The sequence below is a fragment of the Lichenostomus cassidix genome, chromosome 2 (genome assembly GCF_008360975.1).
Source record: "Lichenostomus cassidix isolate B80296 chromosome 2, HeHo_3.0, whole genome shotgun sequence".
NCBI lineage: Eukaryota > Metazoa > Chordata > Aves > Passeriformes > Meliphagidae > Lichenostomus > Lichenostomus cassidix.
Window position 1 is genome coordinate 66,622,401 of NC_139482.1, and position 26,886 is coordinate 66,649,286.

A 26,886-nucleotide genomic window follows, 5' to 3' on the forward strand; every position below is an offset into this window, starting at 1 on the left:
TGGCACATTAGGAGAGTAGATGCTGACACACCATTAGAGAAAAGTTCTTTTTATGTCTCAATAATGCAATATTCCCCTCCTGGATGTTACGGGGAGCCATTCTAGAGAGTCCCTACATTACATTTTGTTTTCAAAAACAGGGCCATAATAATTTTGTATTAACTTCAGCGACCTGTGGACATGGATAAAGACTATTTTCCCGTTTTGGCTGAAGCAAACAAAACCCTGAGACTTTGTTTCTAAAATGCAAGGATCAGGTTCTCCCACTCCACCCCACTCTTTAGCTTGTACACGTTTTTCCATCTAGATTTCAGGCCTCCACATCCCAAAGGTGATCACTGTAGGCCACGTGTACAGGCCAAGGTCTAATGTACTAGCACTTGCAAAACATTAGAAAGAAAGCAAGGAAAGCGGCCATTATGAAGTCTCAACACTCAAAGAAAATTAAAATGCATTATCTCAGGGCCCCTCCCCCATTTTTATATACAAACATGCAATTCACAAACATTCATTCCATCCTACTTATACAACTTTAATTTTACTATATGCAACCTGACCGTGGAGTAATGTTCAGCTCCAATTATATACTGCACCCTGCTAAAGTTGGCTCAAGACAGAGAACAAACATACTGTGCTGTGAGGAAAATCCCTGCATATGTGCTGACATTTTAGATGATGTTTAATCCACAGGCTATTTCTGCAAAATTATCAACCTGCTACTGGTTTTTTGCCCCCCTCCTCTTTAAATGAGTGCTGCAGTTCTACATGATGCACTTGATTATTTCAAAGCCTGCTTTCCAGACTGCCTTCTCTTCAAATCAGCAAATTAACAGAAGATAATTACTGGTTCACCTTGAAGCAAAGACCAGAAATACACTATAGCTCAGCTAGAGCAGATTAGTATTGAATCTGGGTTTATTATTAACTAAAACCCAAACTTTCTCCAATGGTCAGACAGGGTACATGCTGCATACCGTAACATAGCTCAAGCAAATCCAGGGTATCTAAACAGGAATGCTGTTAACTGACCCAATCCAGACCAAAAAACATTAGCATCCCTACTGTAAAAGTACCCTCATTCACCAGTTTGAAACATAGCACTCAGCTATCCCACCAGAGCCAGGTTGGTGAAAACACAGTTCTTGAACTGAAAGATAAAATTAGCAGCTCATTTGTCAGCTACTCTCTCTTTAGTAAGTCAATCTGGCACAACTGCTCTGCATTCAACTGATGGCAAATGCTTTTGGAGTTGTGCATTCAGTCTATTTGTTCTTCTCCAGCCCAAAAAACAGCTCTGTTAAACATTTTATTTTCTTCAAGAGCAAAGCAAATGAGAAGTTAAAAGACATGCAGGTTGATCTGAGAACATGCTTATTAGACTATGGGTAGACAGCAGCCAAGATAAAGTCAGCATTATAAAGAGAACCATAGACTTTGGGACAAAGGTTCAGGGCAAAATGTCTCGCTGCCAACTCATGGGAAACAGCAGTCAGACCCAGAAAATCAGCTAACAGTTATTATCCTTGAAATTATAATAAGGGGCATACTCTGACCAGAATCTGACATCCCTGCACTGCTACACACTAAACAATTCAGTGCTTTCATTCTGCCATGCTGAAAGTGGAAATTCGCTGTATTAGAGGCGGCTAACAAGATTGATACCCACTTAATATTTCACATCTCACTTCTGTTTCTTCAGTAATGTAGCCATTTGCCCCTCTGGCCTTAACAATCTTTCAGCTTAAAGACAAATAGACTATTTACTATGTTTTCAATGTATTTGTTTATTTTTATGCTGTACGAATCCCTCTTAATCCTGTCACATTTACTCTCGAGCTTCCTTTGATTCGATGCCCACAGAAATACCAGGTGGAATAAAGGTCACCAACGCTAATAAACTTCCCTGAAGCCAGACCACATGGTGTATCGGTGGACAGCTGTATAACAGCACTGCCCCGAGACTGGTCTGGACTCCAGTGCCTCACTTCACACAATGAAATCAAGGAACCTGGGCAGCCCCCAAGTGAGAACACTGCAAATAAACCTTGCAGCCAGGTGCTAAACAATACAAGCCCACAAACACAGCTGTCTGTATACTGTCCATTCTTCATTTAAGGATGTCCATTTGCAATTAATGGCTTTTAACTCCTTTCATGCTAAAAAATCCAAGACAAGTTGTAAGTCTGTCAATTGGGCAGCCACTTGGCAAGCTATTAATAAACTACTTTAGGAACATCACGAGTCATGCCTCTCAACCCTTCTGGTCCCTGTTACATCCTAATTAATTTAGAAAGTGTCTGTGCTTCACCTCAAGCTCTACAGTCAAACGAACACAGGGATTTGGGGGGTTTTCTTGATATTCTCCACCTTTTTTGGTGGAGCTTGGCCCAGCAGGAGAAAAACACGGATATAAATAACCACAGATTAACTGATATGACTCCCTCCTTTCACTTTTTTAGATCAATATTGCTATCAGCCAGTGCCATCAAACGGTAAATGGAAAAAGAACTGATAAAAGCTACCTATATTTACTCTGCAAAGTTAATACAAGGCATTCTGCAATAGCTCTTCATGCTTTTATTAACAAGGAAGTAAAGGCACCTTACGCTACACATATGTACTGAGCATCCTGATGGATGTTTTCCTCTAGCACCATCTTTAACCATATATCACTTGAATCTTCCCTGGGACAGCTGCACACCTCATGAGGGGTCCCACACAATGGCTGAGCCAAGCACCCCCTGACAAAGTGCTCAGCTCCTCTCTGAGGTACTTCTTTTCTCCTAGTTTCATGAATTGAGCTGGTCCCCCAACAGATTATGTGAATGCAAGAGCCTGGAGAGAGGATGTGGCAGGACAAAACCGCAATTCTTAGGTGACTGTCGCTGCTAGGGGCATCTGCTGGACCAGCTCACCATTGCATAACACTGGAGCTCGTGCTCAAATGTTTCATGTGTGAGTCCAACCAAGCAGACCCCTTTGATTCCCAGTTTTCCAAGTTATCATCTCGAGAGATAGCATAAAACAATGACAGAGGGAAGAAACAACTGCTGAGGGGAAAAAGGCAAAACAATCAAAGAAAAATTACACCTTATCACTTCCTACAAATCTCCTTGTCTCCCTTTTGCCCTCCCTGCATTTAGGTTTATGTACCTGATTCCTCCTGCCAATCCGATTTGGCGCAGGAGACTTTGAGGGGGATTTGACATTTTGAGAACTCCCGCCATTTTCAGCAATCTTCCCCACATTCATCACTGCTGACATCATGGCGTCAATGGAGGACAAGTCTGCTCCGTCCAAACTGTTTGGTGAACTTGGTGATACCTTATAGCTGTTTAAGCTTTCCAGCTGCTTCTCTGGAATTAAAAACAAAAACACACATAAAAGTTCCTAGGACATATTAAAAAAATCCAAACAACCCTCAGTATTTTCAGCTACCTCTAACTCACATCACACTCTGCTGGATCACCATGGAGCACAAGCAACAGGCTTGGAGTTGACTGGAGTTCTTTTAACAGGACAAGCTTCTCATATTGTAATGCATATGTGTACATTTTTCTCATAGGATACTCACATTTTCTTCATTTTCAACCTTAATTCAATATGGAGCTTATAGAGTGATTTACTGTATACTCTTTTGCTGTGAAATTATATTATTTGTGGTACCTTGTGATCACCATGAACTAGTAAGAGCAGTACTGATGAATGCACGCTCTAGCAGGCACAATCATTCAAGCAGGCACGTGTTTTACACAGAGCTGCACAATTAAGGCATTAGTAACACAGTATAGGGTACTGGGTTCTCTTTTAAGCACAGTTTAAGCCAGCTCTGTATATAGAATAAGCAAAAGTAGCAAAAATCCAACCAAAACAAAACCCTGTATCCGCCCTATTGCCTCTTTACTGCCACAGATGGCACATATGTGATTTTGCTCTACCAAGCTATACTAGTCCATGGAGCATATGTGTTACATCCATGACTAATGTCACAGCTAAAGCTGTCGAGATTCAGACTTCTCCATCACGTCAAGTAAGTAGCAGGGATGCTCCTATCTCAGATACCAAACTCAAAATACATCTAAAATCTCATCTCTGGTTTCTCAACATACAAACATGTCAAACATGCAGGTAAGGCCTTCCATTTTCCTCTTTACCAGTTTGAAAAGGAGAATGCTTTCAAACTAAACACTCCTTTCCTCCACAAGAAGTCTCTCTAACAAACAGGAATATCCTGCAAGTCTACTGCTCTGTCACCTCTGGTGGAAAGCACAGAATCTTAATGTCTGTTGTGAGAAAGTCACTGGAAGAGTATGTGAGGGCGAACAAGGAGGAACACGTTTGTCTGTGAACATTTGATCTCTGCATAATACTGTCTTTGGAACATAAGTTTGAGGATCATAAACAGGTGGTTTTTTGAGGCTAAGTTATGTGGTGCCAAGTTACTGTGAGCCAAGAAAATCTTAGTTTGGAAGGCTGCAGTGGTAGTTGAGAATTTATGTGCCCAGGCTTCTGCTCAAACTGTATTATACTTTTCAGACAGACAGAAGTTAGGGATGGAGAAAGAAATGCATGCACCAGTGCTTCTGCTCAATGTATCTTATACTCTTCACACAATAAGGCATATGGATGGGTGAGAAATGTTTCTACGTTCTTAATCAATGCCCTAATTTACAGAGTCACAGAGCTAGTTGAACCAGTTACCTTCATCTTTCTCCCCTGATTGACTGTGGCTCTCTTCTTGGTTGCTGGTCTCCTCACTTAGTGTGGTATGTATAGTTGCGTCTGGCTCTTCAGCCTCTTCTTCAGCAGCACCCTCTAGCACTACATGAGGGAGAAGGAAAAAAGAGAAAGGGAGTAAGCTTTTATGGAAGTCATTTCAGGAAAATAAGATTACAGCCCTTTATTTTGAGGGCTCCCCTGACTACCAGATAGATCTGATGACAGAAGTACACAGTGCCAGAGCAGCCAAGTGCCCATGCCCATGAGCGGCCGGCCACTGAGCTGGGAGACACTGCTGCTTCTGCCAGTGGCAAAACCTGGGCAAAGAAAGAAACCCTTACCAGCTTGGTCCACAGTATTAAGCCAGCAAGAAAAGGAGGAAGAGAGAGCAAGCTAGCAAACCACTGACAGTCGTGACATTTGATTAAGAAGCTGGAAGAATATTCTGCACCTAGAGAATTTGAGTAATTCAATTTCATACATGCACTGTTCCCCTCTCCTCTTCTTGGAGATTAACATTTACTCCAATACATGAATTCATGGTGGCCACCTTCTTCCTGCTAGCAGTGGTGAAATGATTACAGAGGTTTCTGGGACCATTTGGTACACTCCTCACACCCACTGCCTGAGGTTCCCACATGAGTTGAAGACATAAGTAACCATTGTATGTACCAACAGAATTCTTCCACACCCCTTTCTGAAACCACAAACTTATCATTGGGGTTTAAGGAAGGGTGCCTGTTCTGTCTGGAGAATGACAGGGCAGTTAAACATAATTTTTAGAAGTGATGGGGAATGAGCAACACATGAGAAACAGGAGTTCTCTGCCCACGGCACTCATGTCTATAGCCTCTGGAAAAGATTATTTGTAATATGGAAAACTACTGATAGGTTTTTAATGGAGAAATACACCTTTATAACCTTACAAGCAAAACGCTGATTTCATTATGAAAACAAACACACTGTGGACATTTCATCATCTCAGATTTACAAATCACATCCAGTAAGCTCGATACAGGTTTTCCTTTTATCAAGAGAACAGAGGCAATTGCCTTCAAACCAGAGTTAACAAGGTTTCTTCCTTTTAAAAAAAAAGACATTCTAAAGGACAACATGCAAATCAGTCACGCAACACATTTTCAAATGCTGTTTGAACAGCATTTGAAAACAATAAATAACTATGTTATCCCAACTGCCAGCAATTTAGAGTGCTCAAGAATAGGCAGGCAAAAAGAAAGGGCCCACCTTGTGTCAAGCAGTTCCTCATTTCACACTGTGCCAGACAAAGCAGTGGATCCAACCTTCCTACATTTAGCTGAGGACCCTCTAAGGAGCAACACATAGATAAACTGACACAGAGAGCCACTGCAGTCTAGAGACAAAACCTGGGACCTGACTAAGCCCAGAGAATGTAAGGCTCAGGAAAACATCAACCTCTTAAAAAACACTGCTTTCCATCTACAGCTTCAAAACCAGAAAAACAGACTAACTGAAACAACACAAAGTAACTTTTCCCTAATTATTTTTTTACTTTCCTGTTAAGAAAATACTAGTGATCCCTGCAACACAGGGATTTCGTGCTCCAAGGTGAGGCCAATCACCCATCCTTCTGTGTTTTCCCTATGGGAGCCATTTATTTGTTTGTCTTTATTTTGTTTTTAACTGCTGTAACTGTTGTAACTTTACTGTTATTTTGTTTGTTTCTTAAAAAGGTCCATCTCATTCAAGAGCAACATAATTATTTCTTTCCCCCCTGCCCCAATTTTACCTTAATCATTTATGTGATAGCTGACTTACTTTTGAATAGAGTAAGTGCTACAATTATTTTCAAGACTGGCCTAAATCTAAAACTGCTTGCTCTATCTGCTTAGCACTACCAAAAATAAGGACCAGTTTAAACTATTTGGAGGTATTTCTCTTAAAAAAAGTAAATGTTTTAGTCCTTAAAAAAACCCTAAACAAACAAAACAACTCTTCCTTCCAAAATACACATACTCATTCCACTTTCAGTCAATACCTAGCACATTAATGTCACCACTGATACATCCTGGAAAAAATCTATTGTGTAACTGTGAAGACTCCTGTGTTTGCCAAAGTAACTTTGAGACAGCTCAGTTGCTTCCCAGAGAACTACAGTCAGAATTCCTAGTGTTGCTTTCAGCAACACTGAAAATGAGAAATGCTCAGACAGAGCCTGCAGAACAGGCAGGCATAAATACACATTAAAAAACCCGACCTACTGTTTCAGAAAATTCTGCCAACTTGCTTTTTTTTGCAGGAGGAAAAGTACATATTATACTAATACAGTCTTCCACAATTTCTATGAGCCAACGGTTATTTTTCATTTCTGAATCTAAATATCTTCCTTCAAAGGCAAACAAATATAGGTAGTCACAGATCTTGTTCTTAAAACCATTTTTCGCACATTAAAAACTTCCAATTTTGAAAGCAGTCTAGAGATCCCAACCAAACTCTTGCTGCATGCTTTTATATACCTATGTATTTTCCACTCTCTTGCATGAAACAAAAATGCACCATTGAAACAAAGAGAACTGCATGAGCAGCACACACCAATTTCAGAAGCGTAACTTTCAATTTGCAATAGGATATAGAAACAATAGGAACATTGGGCCAAATCACTCCTTCCTGTGGGAAAACCCGTGGCAGAGCGCCTTTAGGCAGGAACATACTGAGAGATTTCTCTTGCAGCCTTGTGTTGGGTTTTTTGGTTTTTTTTTTTTGCTTTGGGTTGGTTTTTTTTTTTCCCCTTTAAAAATATGCATCACTGAGGATGGGGAAGTGTTGGGATTTTTTCCTCAGCACCTATGAAACTCAGGGAATCAGATATGCAGCAACCAGCACAGATGCCGTATGCCATACTGCCTTCAGGACTGTAAGCCTTCCCAGCTCACACCAAATGCCCCTGCCTGGAGGTTGTGCTGATAGAGCCTCCTTCCTCCCTCTCCCCAAAAGAAAACAAAGACCTCCAGGAAAAAGAATAAACAGGAAATAAGCTGGGAAACAGTGCAGCCTCAGGTTGCATTCAACATTGGACTAAAGCCTCTAGGAAACAGGGAAGTGGTCACAAGTATTCAAGTCATCTTCTACTTTGAAGAAACCCCCCAGTGTCACATTCATCCTGTGTGAAAAGGAGGAAAAGCAGAGAGTGAGTGACTAAGCAAGAGCACTGACAAATGGTAGGGGGGACAGGAGCAAACAAGACAGTGCAGCCCCCTCTGCAGGGCCACACCAAGAGATCTGTCTCTTCTGCAGGAACATGTTGCTTCCAGTTCACGATGTTGCCAAAAACATGAATTTGGGGCAACTGCTATCCCACAAAGGTCCTTTAGCTCCTGCTTCTGACAGAGGTCCACCCCTGATGTCCCACATAACCAGCTAATGGGAGAATCACTGCAAAAGCAGAGCTTACAAAAAAAACAAAAAGAAAAAAAACTTGTTGCTTCCCATTCAGTCTGTACAGGAAGACACTTGCTAGACCTATTTCCTCCTTTGGGATAAAGTGTGACTCCACAGTATGTTAAAGCTGAGCCCATCAACAGTTACTCCCCCCACTTTGCTTACATGTATTTTTTTGGGGTTTTTTGTTTGTTTGTTTTAAGACTACTCTGAACAGCTACAGCTGTTTCTCCTTCTGGTGAAGAGCATCACTGACAAAGCAAAAAGGAGAACACAGGCCACAGGAGTAGGAAGAAGAAAGGAGAAAAAATTATGAACCTTCGGAGTCACAGTCACTTGACTTGTGACTGAGAGGCAGCTACACAAGCACAGAGCAGCACGTCCTGGCCTCTGGGAGCTGGTACAAGTCTCTGCTCCAGATTGCTCCACTGTCTTTGCACATGAGCTCTCCCTTTGGAGTAGATAGGAAGAAACACACAACACAGGCAAGAAGGGGAAAACCTGTTACATAGCACAAAGCTGCTCATTGTTCTGCCTTCTGAAAAAAATCCACATTAACATTAAAAGTAGAAGCCATGAACTAATTGGGCCAGGGAAAGATTAACACTCTTGGCCAAATACTTTTATTGGTTTCATTAAACATACCGTAGTATTTAGTACAGAACACAGTGGGGGAGAAGAAACAGGGAAAAGAAATGACAGGTTTAGGAATGTGCACTCCCCCAACATGCATTTCAAACCACTTTTTCCCATGAGGCCCAAACAGGAATCCTGAGCCTTCTTCATCATTTTCATCTCAGCAACATTATTAGCTTAGTCAAGGCTTTCCCACTGTCTTTTTTCTAAGTGGCACAAAAAAAACCCCAAGGATCATTTAAATGAAGGCCAGACCTGCTAGTATACAAATTTAGACAAGAACAGAACTTCAAAGAGAGATATCGTATTTGAATAAACAAAGTTTACTGTTTACCCTTGAGATTATAATACCTAAGAATTGCTACACTGCACTCCATTCTGCTTCTGAGGCACTGGTCTCTTACTAAGCTTCTACACAGAGAAGCAGATTTTACTCCCAGAGCACAAGGCAATGCTCCCAAGCACAAATGGTGTCACTCCCACCCCAAAAGAGATGCACCCTATCACCCGCACCACCTTTTGAACATAATTTTCCATCAAAGCTGGCAGGAAGGAAAAAGGGTAAAAAGGCATCGTGTGGGAAGAAAAAAGGGTTAACGCTATTCAAAGCACTGCCTCAAGGCAAAGGAAAACCAAACGAATTAAGTTTTCCCAACTGACCTTTTTTAATACCCACTCTGCCCTTGCTACTGAAGTGTTGGTGCTGACTCCACACCCCAGCAGTAGAAAATTACACTGGGAGCGTTACCTCATTGTCACCACTGCTGAAGCACCAGTACAGAGCAGCCCATGGGGAAAGGAAGACTGGCACAGAAAGAAAGATAGTGGCATGGGAGTGTCTGGTGGCCACTCTTTTACTTAACAGTAAAAACTAAGAATGCTACCCCAAAGCTTCTGAACTTACACTTGCAAGTAACATTTTCACCTATGAAGAAACAAAATCAAACACAAAAACAACCAAAAGGAGCACCATCTCTCAAAGGGTACTCTCTGAGCACCAAGGAAGACAGACTCTTTCTATAAACTCGCTAAGCTATTAGTGATACAATCATATCACCCATGTTAGTGCAGGTGTAATACTTTGGCCTCTGAAATAACCCTGTGAGTCTACAACATCCATGTGTCTAACTTGTACACAGACAGATACATGCTGACATGGAATAAACAAGTGAAGTACATGCTCATGGCCATGCCTTAAAACTGAGCTAGGGACGATCTTCTGGTGGGAGTGGGACAGGGTAAGAAGCACAAAACAAAAACAAGATGATCCCTGTATTTCCAGACACTTTTGCATGCTGTTACTATAACACCCAACAGTTATGCTGAATTTTAAACATTAAAACATATTTACCCCTCCTGTTTTATTTCCTTGCAAGCATGATGGGATACATGTGTGCATTTAGTTTTTATATAGCATTTGAAAACCACTTTCTGATGGCTTATGGACCCGTAATGCTCCTCAGGTCTTTGGCTCAGATGACCAGAAGCTTCTCTCCATAAAGCATACCAGAATTTGAAGTTAGCTAATGCCTTTAGTGAACAACAACTCAGAATCACCGTGATACTCTGGCATTCCATTGGTGCAATACACTGGAAACAAGGAAGTTGTACAACAATGAGACACCATATGGGCAAAGCAGGGGTTTCCTGGATGAAATTCACCTTGACGGTCTGACGGTCCGACTGGTTTACAGCAATGCACAGAAATACCAGACAGCCTTAATACAAAATGAATTCATGCCCATCCTCTTGCCCTGCACTCCATTTGCTAACTTGGAGAGGGAACCCATGTTCGTACCTTTTGCAAGCTCTGTGTGCTGTGGCAACAGCCCTCATGCAGTAGCCTGTGGCCTTGCTAGGCTAGAAAAGAGAACTCAGGCAAAAGCTACTCTGGCACCAAGAGCGAAAGCGAAACCTGACAGCCCCCTGGCTCCCAACAGGAAAGCCCAGCACACTCAGTAATCACCTCATAGAGCTTGATCTGAGCCTGCACTGAGTTCCTAACCAGCACTGCCCTTTTCAGGGATGGCAGTGCCACACCGAACACACTGCACTGCAAGAACTGCAATAACCTATGGCTGCATTTAGGATCAGCAGCTGCTGATGAATTTTGAGACTTTTCTAATACCTTAGCACTCCTTACCCCTGACCAAAGATGTATCTATGAGCTGCTCCTCATCTCTGCTGTTCATATTAGCTTGTTGGTGAGTACCTGGCCCTCCAGGATGCCTTTGTCACCAAACTGCAGTCAGCTTCAAGAGCTTACTCAAGCAAAAAGGATACTGAGATTTGAAGACAGCTTAACAAACCTGGGACCGTGGACACCACATTTAGGCAACAAAGTCAGAGCAACAGGACAGTAAAACAAGTGTCTCTAAGCAGACATCCCTCCATTCCTTCCCATGCTGACAACTGCAAACACCCCTCCATCCTCATCCTTGCCTAACTGGACAGCTGTGAGGAGGCCAGTGGGAAGGGAGCCTGGCTTCCCCCAGTCACTGCGAATCATGGCAACGCAGGGGGAACATGGAACAAGACAGGCCTTGGGCTTTACCCAGCACATCCCCTCCCCTACGCCCTCCCCACTGGCTGAGGAGGGACACAAAAGCAATACTGTCTGTCCTTATAAGCTCTGCTTTGCATGTGTTCAGGGAGTGGGGACAGCTGTGCGGACGGCTCACAGAGTTCCAGGAAGTCGATGTGTTTCTTGGCTTTAACTCCAGTTTATTTGCCTTAGATGAAGTGGCGACCCGAGAAAGTCCCTTCATGTCTCCCCTGCGCTGGCACTGGCTGCGGCAGGGCAGCACTAAGCCTTGGGACACGGCCCGGGGTCTCTTGCCACACTAATCAGTCTTCCCCAGTTTCGTTGCTGCATCTCTCCCTCGGGCCAGGGCTGGCTCACATCCCATCGGGCAAGGGGACAGCCTTGGAACATGGTGTGGGAGAGGGTGGGAGTCCAGAGCAGAGCCAGAGACCGGAGGGAGTGGGCCCTGAAGGCAGGATGGAAGTATCTCACAAAGGCAGGACAGGTCAGACAAGTGGCAGCACACTGCCTGCCAAAACCACTGCCCACATGCCCTGAAGGAGCCCAGGACAAGGCAAGAGAGCAGAGGGGCAGTGGGAAGCTGAAGCAAGGACCAGTGGACAACCCCACAGTGTGTCTCCATGCCGAACAGGCCGAGGAAGGGGAGCCCCAGCAACCCTGGGGAACCACAGCCCCAGGAGACAAAACCTCTGCTACTGCTGCCACCTCTGACAAGCAAGAGGGGATGAAGGATTGCAAAATGAGCAAACACACAAAATGTAGCTTTGTGCATTTGTTGCTTCGTTTTCTTTTTTCATTTTCACTTTGCCCTGACAAACCCACCTGACTTAAAACCCTGGAGGGGACGCAGAGCATTAGGTTAATGTCCCATCACCTGTGTGCCTAAGCAAGTACTGTGCTAAGGGAATGAGATACTTGCCCAAGAGCCCAAGGGGTGAGCCAGATGCATTGCACTAGGGAGAGCCAGATGGAAAACATTTCTGAGTAACAGAGAAGATAAGAGACCTCCCCTTCAAATACTCTGAGTTACAGCACCCCTCAGCTCTGACTGAGGAGAGGCTGCAGGCATGCAGGGCAGGCGAAGCAGGACGCTGGGCTCAGCTGGGAAGCTGTGACGGAGATGCTGACATCCCCGACAATATATGGACAGTCTAAACCACGGGATATCTTGTCCTTTTAAGGTGGGCCAAGAGCAAGCATCTGTGCAGCAGCAGCAGCACAGTCCCAGCCTGCCATCAATAGCCCCTGGTGTCACTAAAAAAACAGGGGCTCCTGTGCCATACCAACTGGCTGTGCAGATGCCTGGGCACCCACCCTGAGAGGAGACAATCCATCTGGTCGTTCCTCTGCACAGCATCAGGGAAACAAGGAGGCACATTAGTAACAAGAGGAAGAAAGCCACAAAACCATGCGGCCGGCCTGCTCCCTGGCAATTGGTGCCTGCAGCTGTCGGGAAGGGAGGCGGGGAGGGAGGTGGAGAAGGAGGGAGGGCCTGTCCCCGTCCCCATCTCTGTCCCTCACCCTGATGGCCAGCAGCTCAGCCAAGGGCAGCATCGGAGCCAGGACTCGAGGTGAAGGTTTAAAGTAAATCTCTGGAGGGAGAAACAAGCAAACATTTCACCCCCTCACAGTTGCTCTTCACATGTAGCCGGAGCTGCGTGTGTGTGCAGGACGGGTTTGGCAGGGATTAGAGGGGCAGGATGAATCACACTGAGAAAGATACACAAAATCTCCTGTGCTAGTGCCCTGCTTCTGGTGCGCTGCTCTGGTTGCAATTCTCATCCTCCAAGATGAGGATTTGAAGAGAGTTTCACAGAGGAACTGAATGCACAGGCAATTATACAAGGATCATTCTGAAAATAGGATAAACTAGACCAGGAAAAAACTCTTTTGGAGTAGCTATGTCCCACATGGTGTTTCACCACTCTAACTGCATCCATATGTTAGCAAAGCCCAAGGGGGAGAGCATCAGTTTGCTTATTGCAGAGCTCACAACTCATCCTTTGCAGCCCAACCATACTGTCTTTGCAGGAGATGCCAGTGCACTCTCTGCTTGGAGCAGTGTACCAGGTAGCATGTCAAAACATTTTATGCTTCACAAGATAACACAGCAAAATGGGAAAAGAAAAAGTAGAAATTACAGGGATTTAAACCCATTTCCTGGTGATAATGTTGTCAATCATCATGATTTTATCATGAGCCTGTAAAATCAGATGGTGCTACATTACTGCACAAAATCTCAAAATTTTTAAGTCAAAATTCTAGTTTTTTGGGTTTTAGAAAAAGGACAGAGGCATTACATGCTCAGCAAAATACAAAAAGCAAACTGAAGGGAACAGATTAATTCTAAAGCCTCAAGCTTTTAAGGATAATCATGATCAAAACCTGTAATTTCTTTGCACGCAGGGAGAGCAACACAGAGTGTCCCTTCTCAACACAGTATATTTTATATGCAGTAACATATACCTTCCAAAACTAAAATGGCTTTTTTAAAGAGAGAAAAGAATTGCAATTATCTCAGCATATTTCTAACATTTTATTTAAAAGCCAACACAGCTGCACTTTAATGTTACTTAAAGATGGAAACCTCCATCAAATTACAAAACTTGCTTTAAGCAGAAAGAGATTCAACATGCAAATATTTTGCAGATAGAATGATTCAAGAGTTTGAAGCTCTTCTCACTGCTCTTTTCCAGGGAGCATGACTTGCTGACAGGATTAACTACTGCCAGGCTCACGAAGCTGGGAGACAGCTGCCACATGGCAGCCATTTATTACAAAGCTCCACTCCTCTAAAGTTAGGAAAGAGGCAGACTGTTTCATCTGTGTTATCAGCAGGGTTCCTCTGCCCCACAGGCTTTAATGACTAGGCTTTTTCTAAACAAACACCTCCTTTTCTCCCCCACCTTGTTAACATCATTATCTTCCTGTCTTCTGTTTCTGGTCAGCACAGGAACTATTCCCCCTATCACATCCTCCGAACAACAACAACAAAAATCTATAACCAAGCTAATTTAAAAAGTTCAGAAACACAAATCATATCCCTACCCCCTTCCCCCTGAGACAGATTTTTAAATCAGGGAGTTTTAGCTTGAAATTTTCCGAGGTGAAACCACATGTCACAGGGAGAAGAGAGAGAGATGTGCTGGAGCAAAGGGACTCAGAAGCATCCTGCACAGCCCTCATTCTCCTATCCACCCTAGGAGACAGTTGTAATGTCACCTGCCAACTGCAATATCCCAAGGGCCTACACAGCTTTTTCATGAGCAAGATAACTGGTAGCACTCCTTCCTAGCTTGTATCTCCATGCCAGGCAAAATCTCTGCAGACCCACAAGCCAAAGCCAACATTTGCCCTGCATCATAAGAGGCACAAGCAGATCTCAAGTCAATCAATTCCCACAGTCTGCTAAGGACCAGGAACAAATACACACCAACAACATAATCTCCATTTGATATTAAGCATAGACAACCATCGGTTGACATTCTCCTGGTATAGTGAGCTAGAGTTAAAAGATACAAACTAGTTGGTTTAATTTTACCTGGGGTTATCCTACGTATTTTTGCCACAGATGCCAGAGTACCAAAGATCACTCAAACTGATGTTTATTGCTTCCTGCAGGTGAAGGAGAAATGCGGCCTTCAGAAAAATAGCTGTCTCCCACCACTGATGAACAGCGTGCAACAGTTTCGTGAGCACAGACACTGGCTTAAATCAGCTGGCCAATAGCCTTTGGGCTTGTCTGCAGAGCTCTAAATTCTGAAATACAAAGTTTCTTTCTTGGTTTAGTGAGGCAAATTAATTACACCAACAGATAGCGCTGGCAAGCCTCTCCAAGTTGAGATACACACAGGAAAGCCACTTGGAAAATTTTTAACAGCAGAGCTACTTGACAGTGGTACTCTTCAGTATGAGTTTTCTTTCTATTCTGAAGTACACACAGTGCAAGTAACCTGTGGGAGGTGCTTCCAGCACACTGACAAAATTAAACAGCATCTGTTCATTTTTATAGACTGCTACACACATGCAAAGAAAGGGCATAGGGATCTTGTTCATTGATTTCTTAGGAATTCAGAAGTCACTCAGCTTTATCAGAGAAGCCTTCTCTGGAACAATGTATTTCTATTTGACCTGAAAAAATATGTATTTTCAAAACAAGAACTGCGCACACACACACACACACACCCCTTCATCCACAACCATATCCAGCTGCTGACCTTCCAAGTTCCTTGTAGTATAGCCTATGCTCTGGGACTTTAAAAGCCTAGCAGGCATTTCTAAAGGATTTTACAAAGTACACTGGCCTGGCCTTGTAAAAGCTCATGAGGAATCCACGGAGGTCATCGTGCAGCTTAGACAGTCTGCAAACAGCATAATCCACGTGCTGGTGAGGTAAGAAATGACCAAAGTCGGGCGGATAGGCCTGAAGACTTCTGCAGGGACTGTTTCCTCCAACAATGCTGTAAACCCTAGAGGAAATGCCTGCTGATCTTCAAAGCCCTTCAGTGGGAACAGCCTTAAGTTTCCTGAACATGAGCATTCTGGTTGCAAGGCTGCAATCCTCTTAGGCATACAGAAAAAAATATAAAAACAAAGGAAACAAAAATTAAAATCCACTAAGGTTAATAACTGCAAATAAGCAGTGAGACTGACCCTCTACTTTGCAACGAGCTGTCGGATCCATCCAGCAAAGTTTTGATGCTCCTCGGCACAACAGCCACACGGATCAAGCAGCAGCTTACAATCTCTGCAGCTTTCCTTTTTCTATTCCAGGCAGTCCTCCACACGTGTAGACTCCTGGACCGCAATACTCAGTTGTTCGGACTACGAGGGGATGCTACAGCTGTGGCTGCACAAGGTGTCCACCGTAACTATATCAAGGCCACTGCAGTGTGCTGCACTGCCAGCAGAATTTTAGGTACAGCCTTCAGTTGCCTGACGGGTTTCACAGGCGACCATGAGTAAAGGGGAGTCTGGACACCTGCACACTGCAAAGAATTGCAGGAAGTTTATTTCAGGAACGCTGGGGAAGAAAAAAAACAGACAAAATTGTGAACAGGTTTCTTCTAGTAAGTGAAGTTTCAAGTTGCTACTCCTCCAGCCAAAAACGTCTGCTGCTAGTCCAAAACCACCCTCTCCTTCCAAAAAACCAATTCCACTGCTAGTGCTTCACACATTTCCATCAAACAGATGATACAGACAATTCTTGAAACAACTCACATATGAAAAGGGAAATACATCTCTTTCTGCTAACTCCCATTGATACAAAATTAACAATAACATTACCCTGAAACAAACTAGTATGAACTGTGTATAGGTTCAACTCAATTCTGGGTAAAGGAGTAGCTGTGAATAGAGAAAAATGAAAAACAACAACAACAAAAAAGTGGTCAAGAGGCCTGTGCACCCACCCCAATTTCTGCAGGAGGACAGCAAGAGCTTGCCAGTGGAAACCTGACTAATCACTTTCATATATGCACACATAGCAAAGCAACATTGAAATAGCCTAATCAGACCTATGATACTGAAAGTCACACTTCTTTTGAGGAGTGATGCTTCCACATTTACATTTTCTCAAGCACATAAACATACATGCCCACACAGCCACCTTCTTTAAATTCTAAGCATGAAATCGCCTTGCTTTAAAGTTTTAAGCCAGTACACACTGTAACAATATTTATATTTACATCGATCTTGCTAAGGTCACTTAGAATATACTCTACAACCAGAAGTGAAGAAAACCTTAAGTATTTGAAAAGAACCACAAAAGAAAAATAAAATTGATATTATTAATTGATTAGGTTACAACTCTTGCAAGAAACAACTGTAATTCTACACAACTGACAGATTCAATCCTCCAAATTTCACACAAAAATTATGCTCATTCAGAGCAACAAGTAAAGGACAAAGAAACCTCAACATGAGAACTCATATCTTCACTCAGATGCTAAATAGCAGGAACTGTTTTCCACTTCCAGTTCAAACATTACTGTCTAGTAAAGAGTTTTCTATGTCTCATGGAATTCAACCATTCAACATAAAAAGATACAAGAGAAGAATTCAGGGAGTCAGTAGTCGTCTCAACCTGTAGAGCAGACAAGCATGTCTTATGAATGAGTTAAAACAAGAAACTGAAAGGAGAATGCAAGCAAAACCACTAGTTAAATGAATTATTTTTTACTGTAAGGTGAAAAACTTTTCCTAATCTACCCACTCATTTCACACACAGTGACATGCAACTATCATTCTACTAAAATGCAGAAGGGTGTCACCACCAGCTTTGTTTCACTCATTTCTTCACATGAACTTCAAATAGGGTTTCTGAAGCTAGAAGGTTTTGCCATCCCTACCTACTAACAGCTGAAGACAGAAACTAGCCCCTTCCTTATCTGTCAGGGTCTGGCATGCCACAAAGGCTATGAAGGTAGGCACTTTCATAAACAGAAATATGTTCAGCATTTTCACACCAAACTTGAAACAATACTCAATACAAATTTGACATAAAAATATGAGAGTTTACAGGTTGTAACGATTCTCAGTAAGTAACACATTTAAACTTCCTAAAATCTCCAAATACGGATAACTTCTAAAGTAAAGAGGTCTTTAAAACAGCAGTAAGCAAGCTCCCTGAAGGGTGGGGTAATTGGGAGGGTTATCACACCTCTGGGGGAAGTCACAGGCTCTATCTTGGCAGAGTTTCATCCATTCATATACCCAGGGGACTGATTAGTTCATGATAAGCAATTAGGCACCCTAGGGAGGACGGTTAACCGTCTTACCAAAACAAAAAGGCTGCACAAATGTAAGTCCCATTAGATTAAAGAAACACTATCTGCAGAACAGCAAATTTGTGTTTATTCCCTTCTACTGGAACTTGCAAGTACTACATTTTGCCTACACATGGCACACACAGATCTCAGAAATCCCAAATTTGAGCACGTACTTGCTCCTAAATTGGTAACAAATGCTCTGAAGCATTTTCTTTCCCAAGGCGCTAGTGCTGTGATGCAGAAAAAAAGGAGGGACAGAGGGGAGTAATACAGTAAATACTGATCAGAAGACTTGAACTAGCAATCTCATTCATTTAAATTCTCTTCCTCATTGTTAAAATAGTCCCTAACCAAGGATGAACTGCAGAAAGTGGGACCAGGAAAGGCTGTATATGGCTGAATGCTGCCTGCATTTCAGAATGAAACCCTCAGTCAGCAGCAGACCCACCATTACATGCCTTGCTCTGTGAAAAATGTTCTGGGAAGCTCTTGCCTGCTGTGTGGCTTATGGTGAGGCACCTATGCATATCACAGTCCTAGCCATGTTAAATCTTTATCTCTGATGAAGCAAAGGGACAAATTCATCTTTTGCCTGCCAACTGATGTAAAAGCTCCAACACACCCCAACAGCTGCCAATGTCGCTGCTCCTGACTTACACCAGGCTCAAAGTATTTCAAAGTACTTCGATGGCTTAAAATATGAAGGAATGCTTTTCAATAAGACGACCCCCTGTCCTTTTCTGTCCTTTTATCTTTTCTTAACAGTTTGCCATCCAGTGATAGGAGGGAACCCCAGCTGCATAGCCTGAGCTTTTATCTTCTGCTGACCATGCAACAACACAAAGCTCAGTGCTGGATTTCCTGCTGCTTGCCGAAAGGGGCTGTTCAGCTTGTTTAAATATTACTTGCCTTGGGAGCCTTGGAGTTGTGCCCAAGCACTGTACTGTATCTTCCCAGCATCCATTTCAGCATGTACTTTAAAGGTCTTTAGGTTCCATGTACTATGCTCCCTCTCTGCTATGGGAGGAGCCGGACGACTCCAGAAAAAAAAAAAGAAACCCCATCCAACTCCTCCCTCTCTCCCCATTTTCCCCAGTAATCCCTCTGCCTCATTCCATTACACAGGTAACTGAAGTCCCTGTTCATCCCAAAAGCATGCAAACGCATTTAGTCCCATAAACTGAACCAACTGCAGCCAAGGTAAAAGACATTTTGGTACAAAAGGCTACAGCTAGGAAGAAATCAGATGCCATGTATCACGTACAGCAAGCGACCAATGCGCAGTGAACAAGCAACCCAGAAAGTACAGTAGAGAGAGTGGATTGTAGTACAGCAGCCTCCTGCTATACTGAATTTATAAAGTCTCCATGGTGGATTTTAGAGGAGAAGAATCTTTAAACACAGCCTTCTCTGAGTTTGCAAACTTAACATTAAGGCACTTTCCTTTCCCGTTCAGAGCAGTGATGAAAACAAAACACTGTTTTCACAAAACCAGAAAGGATATTTCAGCCTTTAGGAATTCTTTCAGAAGCCCTCCTTTTCACAATTACCGTGCCACCAGGAGGCTGAGTTCTGGCTACAAGGTCAGGAGGAGATAACCTTGGCCAATAGAAATGATCTGCCTCAGCCCAAAGGCAGCGCCAGGCCACCCATTAAGCAGCCCAGCAGGCCTCACTGTTAACCTGTGTGTAGCCGGAAACAGCTGATAAGGATGGAGAAGCAGGAGGTGAAAATCCAGATTCACAATCTATCTGTGTCAGTTGTGGACACAGCCTTCAAATCAGGAAAACTTCAGTGAATACTGACTGCGAGAACTGTCCTGTAAGAAGATGTCTCTCATTTTCCATGGCAGCTGGGATGCAGAAATACATACACACCACAAGCTGATATAGAACTGCAGGAAACTCAAGGATAGAAGTGAAAACCTGCTTTTAATCCATTCTGCTTTGCCTCAGCCTGCAGTGTACAGACTGATTTAACCTGATGTAAGCCATGGCTGTCATTCAGAAGGACAGACTGCCAGTCCTCACTTTACCCCACAGCTCTGGCCACGTGTTCTCCCTCCAGCCTCATGCCAGTCCTAGAGTTTGAACAACCACATGGTGATCCAGGATCATGGAACTGATATGATTTGAGATTTGCATTTGTTTGGGTTTGTTTTTTGTTTGCACTTAAAAATGCACATACATATAGCTGCATCAACAGCCTTCACACATGGGAGCTGAGACATAGTCAAATTACACCCTCTATTTGAGTGAGGGATGAGAGACCTGAGCAAGAATGTTGTTGGTAACTCTACTCCTGCGGTGCTGCGGTACCGGGGAAAGATGAAAAGATGTAGTGGAACGAACCCACAACCGGCTCCATCTCCAGACTCCCTTCTCCCGCTCCCTCCTCTCCAGCTCAGAGCTCGCTTGTAACATCTCTACCATAAAAACACTTAAAATTCTACCTGAGGTTCAGTTTTCCAATTAAGCCCAGTGAAAATAAGTTCACAATAAAATAAACTACCACAATTAAGATGTCTGTACCACACCTCTCCCATGGCATCCCTGGATGAGGGGAGTAAGGAGAGCAAGAGCAGTCAGGCAATGAGTTAGCATTTTTTTTCTTACCTATCCATTTTTTCCTACATCAAGGACTGAGTGTAGCTTTTGCACAGTGCTAAGCACAAAACAAACACAACTCAAAAACATCCACCTCCCTTCCCTCACATGGCTGAATTAAGCATAATTTTCAACTCATTTGTTTGTTTGTAAACTTTTGTCAATGACCCTTTCTCCATGCACAAAGACAAAATTTACCCCCTCCAATACCACTCATGTTTCATTAAGTCACCAATAACAATGCAGAAACAGCCTGCCACCGTGTGCCACATGTACCAACCCTAGCTCCAGAGTCACGAGCAAGTAGAGTAAGCAGCTCACCTGGAGTCCCCAGGCACTTTGGAGACAATATTTACAAACCTTGGGCCCTTGGATTTAACATACAGCACAGTGGGAATAGCACACATGCTTCCACAGGGGTAGCTGACCTCCTAGAGAGAGCAGTATTTATTGTAAAATGCAGCACCTTAAGGGAATGGGATGGGACAGAACAGAGAAAGAAACCAAAGCTGCAGAGGGACAGGACGTGTTGCCCGGCTGCATGTCCTCAGGCACTGCTAGCTCACATTGCTTGCACCATCTGATCACCCAAAGCTAAACATGGAATGTAGGTAGCAAGTCATAACGCTGCGCAGGCCTGGAGACGTGACCCATCAGCTGTTTCTGCATTATAATTATTGCGCTGGGGCACAGCAGGACCAAAAGTTTGCCTGGGCAGATTTCTGCAAAGTTCTGGCTTGTTAGAAATGACAAGAAAGGTCACATGCTGCTTTCAGAGCAGTGATTACAGTCACTTTTCTGCAGGCCTGGCACTGCCTGTTTAAAATCCTCAGTCTGCAAGAAAAGTGGAAGGCCCAGAACTGTTTAACATTATTCAAAACTGCATTAAGAAGTGAGATTTCACAGGACTGTGATCCCTCTCACTCCCCTTCATAAGACAGACAGGAGTTTTACACAGACACAGTGAAGCAGCATTCCAGAATTGCCATTCTCTGCACTTCTAAGCTGGTCTTGGTCATTTCCCCTTCAGGCCATTTCTGCTCCCAGGCTTTCTCTCACTCTCCTTTTATTTTTAAAGTTCCTGCTACTAATAAAAAGCCCGAAAACCTTATTGGAATACCATAATTTCCTTGTATTATCATATTCTCTAGTGAACTGATTCATTCTCAGAGTGATCCTGACCCTCAGCTCCCTCAGCTCCCATTGGGCCTCAAGTGATGCAAAAGGCTTCTTTCAGCTCTTCCTTCATTTTATTTTTGTCCTAACATGCACAGAGTACAAGTACAGGACTCAGTTTTGCAACTCTGGACTTAAAATGCAAATATCTTCACTTTTAGGCAATCTGTTCTTTTCTATAACATGCTCAGAATTAAGCAAAGCTCAAAGAATACAAGTCAGTAAGGAAATTATTTCATCCAATATATATACAACACATTGTACTGTCCAGGCTCTGCTCTGTAAGTAAACTTTAAATTATTAAGAGCGCAGTTTTGTCAGGCAGTGACATGAAGTTCAGTGCAACAGGTCAATGGAGAAACCAACAACAAAAACTGTAGAAGGGCAACAAAAACCTGCAGCAGTACATAACCACAGCATTTCTGTTATACAAAATACAGCAGGCATTGCAAATATGGATAGCACAGCCCCTTCCCAAATGACTGCCTTTAGAAGACTTGTAGACTGCAGGGATGCTTTCAGGAGGTCACTCTAAGCTACATCAAGCTTCCTATTTGACACCATATGGACTCACCCTGCCCTCCCACCCATCCCTCAACCAAACAAAACAAAAATCTTAGCACTTCTAGCATATTTCCTGACGAAGATGCACTCAAAGCAAAATCACTGTGAGGGACAAACACCAAAGGTATATTGCCCAGACTTCAAGGGCGCCCTTTTTTGCAAGAGCAGAGAGGTACTGGGATGCCAGGAGGCTAACGGGAAGATGGACATAAGGAAGGCATCACTAAGTGATGAACAAGTCTGTAGGTCAGAAAAGCACACTTGAGGCTAAGAGACCAAAAACCTCTGTTAGCACAGGAAGAGCACCCATCTCTAAGAAACCACTTTCTATCTTATTCTCCCCATCCACTCCCTGATACCCTTCTGCCTACTGTAATTCAGAATAGCAAGGCAACTGATGCCTAACCATGCATCAGAAGAACTGGCTAACACAATGTCACCCAGCCCCCTGCATGAACAAAAACCACCAATGAACCCCACTAGTGGTTAACTGCAAATTTTTGCTTTCCTGATGGTATTACACTGCCAAAGGTTCCCTTGTCTTTGCACACACACTGCCCTCTTAGAAACACCGAGTCTGCTCAAACCCAGATTTACAAATACATGCACAGATATTCTACACATCTGCTTCCACCTGGTGGATTACCAGAGATGGAGACTGCAGTGTTTTTAAAACAAACGTGTAAACCCACCTCTAAAATTAGTTGCATGGTAATTCTGTGGGCAAATGGAGAGGGGAAGAGTGGTCAGGCTCAGGGGGAAGGGAGAAGTTTGCAAAAAATGGAGTAAGAATCACTAAACTCTTTAAACAATTTTTAAATTAATTTTTTCCCTCTTGGAAAACAAACAATAAAGAGATTTTTCTTTCATTTTGAGGAGTTCCTCAAAACAAAAAAGGACAGAGCTATTCAATATTGCTCTGGGGTGCTTAACATGAATAAATTACTTCAATAAAGTGTCATGTTAAAGAACTTAAAATTCTCTTTCCACAGACCCCCTTCCACAATCAAGCAAAAATCCACTTTTCAAATGAACATTAAAGTATATACTATATATATATATATAATCAAAACCAAACCATAAAGTAATTTATTACTAGCCATAACTACAGAAACCAGGAGTTCTTTTAACACTTCAACAAAGCAAATGAGAAATGACAGGGAGTATCCTGAGAAACTCTCTGTAGCAAATTCTTTCAGGTCTGGTTTCTAAAAATTTCCTTGCTATGATACCTGCAAATGCAGCTTTGCAGTAACTTCCAGTTCCATTTTCATATACATACTTATAAATATAGCAGCAGCCTTTGCCCTGTGTATTGAGCACTGGGGGTATTTCATTCTCTGCGGCCGAGGTTTGCAGGAAAGCTGACTCTGGAGATCCTAGAGGTGTGGCACATTTCTTTTTTTGCTCTAAATACTTCTGACTGGAAGTGAAGGTAAATATTAATCCAGCCTCAATCTGTTTCCCTCTTGCACCCAGAGCAGCTTAGTAAGATACAGTAAACAGGCTACTGCAAATTACACTTAAAGGCTCATTACAAATCAAGGCCTCAGTCTTGCTACTGAAATGACACTAACAGGTTCATTCTATGGAAGAGAACCATTAGCTTCAATAGTGGTCCCTGAATCAGGAAATTTGTTTACATCACATGCACAGGTATTTACAAACTTCTGGGCCCTTGTTTTTATTTAGGATGCCAGTGGTGTTTGGCAAGGAGTGCAAATCTTGTCAGACAACTTTCAAGCTACCCTTACTCCACATGGAGCAGAAGTGCCCACAGAGTAAAGTGCATTCACAAAAACAGCATTTTCATCTTACACCAACAAATACCTCTACCAGGAATTCTATACCTATACCTATACATCACAGTGCAAGAGAAACAATCACACATTCCCCAGTGTGTTTTGCACCTGAAAGAGTGGACAGAGATATATACAAGATCACTAAACTGCTTACTCAAGACGTGGGACTAGGTTAGCAAGTTCAGTCTTCACAGAGGTGAAATGACCTACTCTGCTCTGGAGCAAGACAGACATGAGGATGCTTGGCTTTCACTGGATCATGCGCAGACCTTTTTACCTCCAAATTACAACAGACATTAAGACCAGACCACACTGCAGAAATCACCACTGCCATTATCAGCTATGATAACAGATAACTTATTCAATCAATAGCCGTAATTCCAATCTCCCACCCACAATGCCCTTCTCAAATCTCAGTACCCCTGCATTATAGCATTGAGAACTTGAAGAACAGGTCAGACTTTCTCGTCCTTGTTAGGGATTCAAAATTTGCCATACATTTTTTTCTATTCCATATAAAAAAGGAGACATAAAAGTAATTCAAAACCTGAAGTCACTTTTCCCTCAGCTTCACTCTCAGAAATGGCTGAAGATTTTTGGTTTTACTAGTTATTTTTCTTTCAAAAACAAATGTGGCCTGAAGCTAAACACCTGACATGCATTGTTTCAGCACAAATGGTTAAAGCTCAGTAGAGCCACATGCAAGAGAAAACAGGGCCAGTAATAAAGCTGCCTGGTGATCTCCTATTGGAAATCCTCCTGGCAGCCCAGCTTCTTTCATGAAGAGCAATTTACTGACATTCTCTCTCCATTCCTGTCCCTGATGATTCTCTCACTACACCTGGAAATTAGGAAGCTGACTAAGCTCCCTAAAAACTGGTCTGATCAGTCCCAGCCACCCCCATTCTAAAACAGAGAAAGCACACAGTGTGACATCTCAGCAGATGACGTCTCACACTAAATTGGCAGAACTGGCAGCAAACACTAAAAGTACCTTTTCTTCCTTGAGTCCAGCTGCTGTCACAGACTCTCATTCCAGAAGTCAAGAGAGATTTTCAATGCATTTTTGGGGTTGCTGACTTGAAGCTCACAGGAAAACTCCACCTGTGATTGCTCACAACTCAGAAAATGCTTGGAGAAAGGAAGCAGAAAAAAGCTGAAGTTCTCTCACAATCACACAAGCCCAAGAGCCACAGCCTTAACACTGCCAGTTTCCCATCTCATTAAGTGTCTTGCAATACTTGTATTTGCAATCATTTTCCATGCTGTCTACACAAAAAATGTACCTCGGAAGCCAGAATAACTACATTCCTTAAACATGGACCCTTTCCAGACTCACCCCAAACCTTTCTGTGCTTAAGGTCCTGTACACACATGAAAACACATCATTTACAGGCCCAGCAGTTAATTCACCTTCAAGTTGCCCTAATTTTGAGGCTGAACACTTCCTAAACTTCTCCATCCCTGACAGCTTGTCTGAGGGAAGGCGAGATGCCTCCGGCAGTGAGGCCTACCCTAAGCAAGCCTGTGTGTCCCTGTGCCCACGGGGTGCCATCACAGTGACCGCTGCAGACTCCTTCCTCCCAAGAAATCCACGGCGACAAACCACCTGCTTTCCAGTTTTCCCTTTTCAACTCCATTTTTTTTGAAGACACAGACACTTCCTCCCCCTCATTTTCTCATCATGTCCACTCAGAAAGCCTGAGGCTCACTGATCCCATGGCAGACGGCAAGGCCTTTGAATCAGTGTCTGCTGGCTGGTCTGGAAGCAGCCTAGGTAACGCTCAGACAGGACACACACCACTAACTCTCTCCCAGAAACTTTAAAATCCAAAATGCAAATACTCCACCCATCACTTTGAATGCTGTCAGGCAACAAAAATACTAATAAAAAAAGTCACAGGAGGAGAAGTCTCTGGCTACCTGCCTGGGGTCTGACAACTGCAGGTAAGTCCTTGAGAGGAAGGGATGTGATCCGGACACCGCTGCTGGCTGCTTCCCTGAGCCCGTCTGGCAGATCCTCTCCTAAGGACCAGGCCCTGTTTTCAGCTCACCTGGGTTCCTGCATTTCTCGGGCATAACAAACATTAATGGCAGAACACCACTAACAGCCACCCCAACTCAACAGTGACTATGTTCTCTTATCACCCTGCTGCGATGCCACAGACATCCTGGGACTCAACACCACCAAATCAGAGGTACATCCTCTGTGACTGCATCAAAACAAACCCCATTTTGGAAAGATTTTTGAGAACAAAAAGTCCCAGGCCTGCTAATTTTTGTACAAGGAACAAACCCTGCAATATGTGATTTGTGCGCTTACAGCCCTGAAAGCTGCCAGAAATAGCTGAAGAATGGAGGGAGAAGGAAGATTTTTGTCATGTGTCCTACTTTTCAGAAAGTTTTAGAAATAACTGTACAATCAAACAGATGTAATGCATTGCTCAAATAAGTATGTACACTCAGAATGTAAACTATTTTTAAAATCACTATGGCTTTAGGTTTTATATTTATTTAGTGTTTTGACTGCAAAGGATAAATGGTCTCCTGTAAAATAAAAATACTTTTCAACTTCAATATATAATTAATACAGGAATTGGTACCTTTACATCTTTCCTATGCATTTGTATCGTAGATTCAATGGCACAAAC

At 43.0% G+C, this 26,886-nt stretch overlaps 1 protein-coding gene across 9 annotated transcripts in view; it reads right to left on the minus strand.

Moving 5' to 3' along the window:
* Positions 1–26,886, minus strand: part of RREB1 (ras responsive element binding protein 1) — a 121,967-nt gene that overhangs the window by 60,627 nt on the left and 34,454 nt on the right. For 6 of the 9 annotated variants that reach the window (XM_085051949.1, XM_085051948.1, XM_085051954.1 and 3 more), the window contains 2 exons: positions 4,702–4,821; positions 3,154–3,356 (listed from right to left, as the gene is read on the minus strand). In XM_085051949.1, the coding sequence (XP_084908075.1) occupies positions 3,154–3,356; positions 4,702–4,821 (323 nt within the window). Of the gene's footprint in view, positions 1–3,153; positions 3,357–4,701; positions 4,822–15,970; positions 16,341–26,886 lie in introns of all 9 variants that reach the window. The other 3 variants (XM_085051951.1, XM_085051953.1, XM_085051952.1) reach the window with 1 other exon arrangement.